This window comes from Halyomorpha halys, unplaced genomic scaffold (assembly GCF_000696795.3).
Source record: "Halyomorpha halys isolate HHAL.00 unplaced genomic scaffold, Hhal_1.1 Scaffold109.1, whole genome shotgun sequence".
In the NCBI taxonomy this organism is placed as follows: domain Eukaryota; kingdom Metazoa; phylum Arthropoda; class Insecta; order Hemiptera; family Pentatomidae; genus Halyomorpha; species Halyomorpha halys.
Window position 1 is genome coordinate 659,667 of NW_027107176.1, and position 4,683 is coordinate 664,349.

At 33.5% G+C, this 4,683-nt stretch overlaps 1 protein-coding gene across 4 annotated transcripts in view; it reads right to left on the reverse strand.

Moving 5' to 3' along the window:
* LOC106677811 (ADP-ribosylation factor-like protein 13B) overlaps positions 1-4,683 on the reverse strand; it is a 21,920-nt gene that overhangs the window by 11,354 nt on the left and 5,883 nt on the right. For all 4 annotated transcript variants that reach the window (XR_010842901.1, XM_067045486.1, XM_014415949.2 and 1 more), the window contains 2 exons: positions 2,244-2,420; positions 345-546 (listed from right to left, as the gene is read on the reverse strand). Coding sequence is in view for 3 of the 4 variants with exons in the window: in XM_067045486.1 (XP_066901587.1) it covers positions 345-546; positions 2,244-2,420 (379 nt within the window). In the remaining variant the exon portion in view is untranslated. The remainder of the gene's footprint in view (positions 1-344; positions 547-2,243; positions 2,421-4,683) is intronic.

The window sequence follows — 4,683 nt, forward strand, 5'->3', positions numbered from 1 at the left end:
CAGTGATAATAATCAAGCACATTTTTCTTAATTCGACCAATTTGGACTAATCTCTACAAATAAATAACTATAGTCTCACTTCCTTGAAGAGTAAAGTTTTTTTTTTTTTTTGTTTTTTTTCGGCCATACTCCCATTGGAGTCCTATACTGCCTAACCACGGTTGGGGGTCAAAGTTCTTCATTTTGTGGGACTGCCACTCAATGAAAAAAGTCAACATCCCAGGCCGGATTCGAACCGGCACCGCCAATAGACATCAAATTGGTAAGACTGTGTCTTAACCACTGAGCTATGGGCGGCCCAAGAGTAAAGTTCATCAGTTAACTATTCAAAATCTGATACTAACAAGATTAGGTGTTTGACTTTTTCGTCCATCATCATACTGAATGTTATCAGGGATGATCATGCCGCTCTCCTCGGAGGATTCCATCATTCTCTGCCTCCAAAGGGCTCTTTGTCGTTCTATCCTCATCGCTTCTTCTTTCGAGTCATACTCCACTCTCATGTTCAGATTGTAGTAATTACGTATGATTTGACCAAGTAACCACCTGAAATAGAAAATTTTAGTAGATAGATAATTTTTGTTTCAGACAAGACTCCCAATGGAGTCCTATACTTTCTAACCATGTTTGGGGGTCAAGTTTTTCATTTTGTGGGACCACCACTCAATGAAAAAAGTCAATGCTCCAGGCCATATTCGAACCGGTGCTGCCAGCAGACCTCAGATTGGTAAAATTGCACATAACCACCTGAGCTACGGAAGGCCTGTACATAGATAATATAAATATTACAGAATTAATGGACAGTGCATCTAAGATGAGTTTGCCTGTGAGTAGGGAGAAGGAGAGATGTGGACTAGCAAACGTGCTCCCGCCAACCCTCCCACTCTTTGGTCTTCAATTCACTAGTCTGTTCCAACAACCCCTTCTGATTGTCCAGAACTGTACGGAGCATGCGAAGTACATGTTTTTTCCTCCAAAATCCTGTATTGTTCTGGATAGTTAAGGAGTGGTTGTTGGAACAGACCTACTCAGATGACTGAACTTCATAACATACATTATGTTTCTCTAAATGATCGTAGTTATCTCTTTTGTTCTATAGTCCTGATGAAGACCTGAAACTCAGGTCAAAACTTTTTAATTTTTTGTTTATTTGTGTTTTTATAGTGACCACACCCCCCAATCATCTTCTCCAATCAGAAATTCCTTATATCAGTTTTTTCAAAACTTATTTCATTAATATCCCAAGATTATTTACCATATCAAGTAAACTGGATAGAGGGAAAACTATCCACTCTCAAACCAAAAACATAGTGATGAAGTATTTAGATTCATGAAAACAGAGGCTTAGAGGGGAAGTGGTCCAATCCATGTTTCCTCTGTTATGAAAAGAGTTTTCCAGGTACTGGTGTCACGAGACACACTTTGAAAAAGGGTGAAGCTGCAAAACCTTGTTTTGCAACTCAAGCCAAGAAAGGCCCCCAAAATAAAATAAAAGTTAACATTGACAGCTTTGATAAAGAAGCCATTTGCAGACTAGTCATTAATTTCCAAATAAATGATAAAACTGTCTTTGAGTGACATTTTACAAAAAATAAGGGAAAATTCAAAAATTAATTTCAGAGCAAGTAGTCAATATATTTGCCTATAAAGTAAAACAAGAATCAATGAGAAACAGTTCCAATCAAAGATAAAGATAGCCTAAAGAAATGAGAAACCTCTTGCATTCGTAACAGGAGTCTATGAATAAGGGAGAAAAGCGTTTCAAGTACCTACCCAATCCCAAACTAGTTGGGCGTTAACTAAGTTTTAGACTGCCTCTTGGAACAAACCTAAAAGGTTTGTTCTCATTAGGAGGGGTTTGTTATGGTATGGAGGGGAGAAGGAGCTAGGGTGGGTGGTGCACAAGTTCTCTTCCCCTACTGGCAAACTCAGTTTAGAGGTACTATACCAGGGATGTCTGAAAATTTTTTAAGTCGATATGAAGATGGTAACACTTGTCGACAAACATTGAAAAAAATGTTTTAAAAGGTGTTCACCAAATGTTTAAGCATTTTGGACAAGTTGTTGAGTAAGCCAGTATGAGTTTGATTATGTAAAACTTTGAAAAAAATAATTATCTAGCTCTCATATATTTTTCCTTAAATCTGAAGGAAACATGCCTTTTTCCTTTGTTCGGCTGAAAACTTTTCAGACGATTTCATATTATAAATTAAACAATAAGGAAAGAAAGACATTTATTTTACCTGTATCCATTGAGAAGTCTTGAATCAATTTTTTTTCTACGGGAGTTGAGAGGTTTAGCAGTACAAACTTCGACTAGAGTCAAACATTTTTGTTCATTCACTAATGGTTCTAGTCTCAAAGCTTCAACAATATCTATTTCATCCAAAGCCCCAGGGAGATCTTGTTTGTTGGCCAGGCTAAAAAAATTAATTAGAAATATTAGATGTCAAAACAAATGAATTGTTACTAACTATTTCCTAATTAATTGTTTAGTATTCAAAATCATTATTAACTAAGTAAAGCAACATAGTTACTAAAGAAAGTTATGCAGATTGTGCAAGAAACATAAATTTCAGCAAAACTTATCTATGTGCACAATAGAAAAAACTATTAAAAGTGTAAAGATTGAAGGAATAATTTAATGAACTGTTAGTAAGCCATTAAATTTTGTTTCTTTAGGTCACAGATTCCCAACCTGTAGAAGTCTATGGACTACTTGGCAAGAAATTGGACAAAGTACGGACCACGCCCAATCCTAGCTCAGGGCAAAGGGGAGGTTCTCTCATGAAAGTGTTATAAAATTAAACCACTTTGAGGCACTACTGAACAAGATACTCTCTAAGACTGGCCCACTACACTGCTACATTCTTTCTCTATCTATTACATACATTTAAAGGCCATAGTGGAGTGGGGCGTAGTGGTCTGGTCTCAGAGGGTGCCTTATCATGTATCAGCGCAATCTTATCATGCATTTATCTTTCGAATAATATTCAAATATTAAAAAAAGGTAAAGTAAACAATAAAACAGTTATAACTATTAGTCCTCACAAATGCATTGTAGCAAACACCTAAGATCTATCCCCAAGGCTTTCCGGACCACTGACCACAATTTGGGAACCACTGCTTTAGGGGGTTGTCTTACAATTCATTATATCCAAAAATAAATTTCAATTAAATGTTTTTCAAAGAGTTATAATTTTATATTATTTCAAAGAACAATTAAAAAAAAAAAATAAGTACAACATAGGGTACATATATTAAACAAAATAGATTTATAATTTTAAGAAATTAATAGACATATCAGCTAATAATAATAAGATGTGAATCCCATTTATAACAACAGGTCGAAGTATTAAAATCAAGACTGATGAAGAGGTAAAGAAACTTTGATATAAAGAAGTGAATTAGATATAACAAAATTTAATGTGTTTTTTTTTGTTTCGTTTTTTTAATAAGCATACATATGTATTGTAGAATAGAATTAACTTGAGCTATGGTTTTTATATATGTTGTTAATTAAAAATAATTTATTTATTAGCATAGCTTTTAAGTTTTAAATGTGAATTATATATTACTTCAGATTGAAAATGAGCTGGTTTCAGCTCAAACGTCCACTGTAATAAAGAATTTAAAGAGTAAATGAAGGTTGCATTTTTCCTTGAAATAGTATAATTTCACTTTATAATTAATAAATTAGTTAATTTAAAGAACAATCTTAATTGATGCCAAAAAAATCATGTTCTGCAAACCAGAATTTTTTTTTATATAATTACAAAAAGATATTTTTATTCATGTAAGTGACTGATAACAAGACCAAAAAAAAAAAAGATGAAAGATGGCGCATAGTAATAAAAACATCTGTTCACATTCAATTAATTAGTCCAGCATAACAGATGTTTTCAATAGTACATGGGCCTAGTTGATCTTCCCATTTGTTCTTATGATAAACTAACTCAAAAAGTACTACCAGAAAGTTAAATGGAAATCTAGTGAGAGAGAAAAGCTCTTCATCACATAAGGGCAGAAATCATGAGAAATTAATTTACATCGAGGATGAGGCAATATATATATAGACAACAATGATAGGAGCGATGCTCGATTCTTAAACAGCAAGTCCCATCTTTAGTTTCCTAACAATTTACATCACACATTTTAGCATTTTTGAGTAAACATTCATATATGCTCTTTTCTTCCACTTGATTAGGAATGAAACCACGGGTTGGATTATAGAGTGTACCTGCTTAACCTAGTTAGCTTCGAAATCTGACTTCATTTTTGTCAGCAACGTACACTTCAGCATTCAATAGCATTTTTTGACAGTTTCTATAAGAATCTCATGAAGTTTTCAAAAAACTTTTTCATTATTTAATAGATATATTCTGCCCTCCTTCGTTAAATTGTCGTAAGTTTTGATAATTTTGATAACATGAAGTTTTAAATTTGTTTTTTGGGCCTTGGAGCTTTTTGTTACATAAAGTTCAAATGAGGAGAAGATGGTTGGGGGTGCGGTCAATGAAAAACACAAATAAGTATGATTAATTTATTTTAATGTGCCGACGTTTCGGCTAGAGTTTTTAGCCTTCTTCAGGGCTAAAAACAAAACAAGATAACAACCACAGTAAGTATAGAAAAATAAAAAAATATAAAAAAGGAAGTATAAACAGAATAATTGTACACATA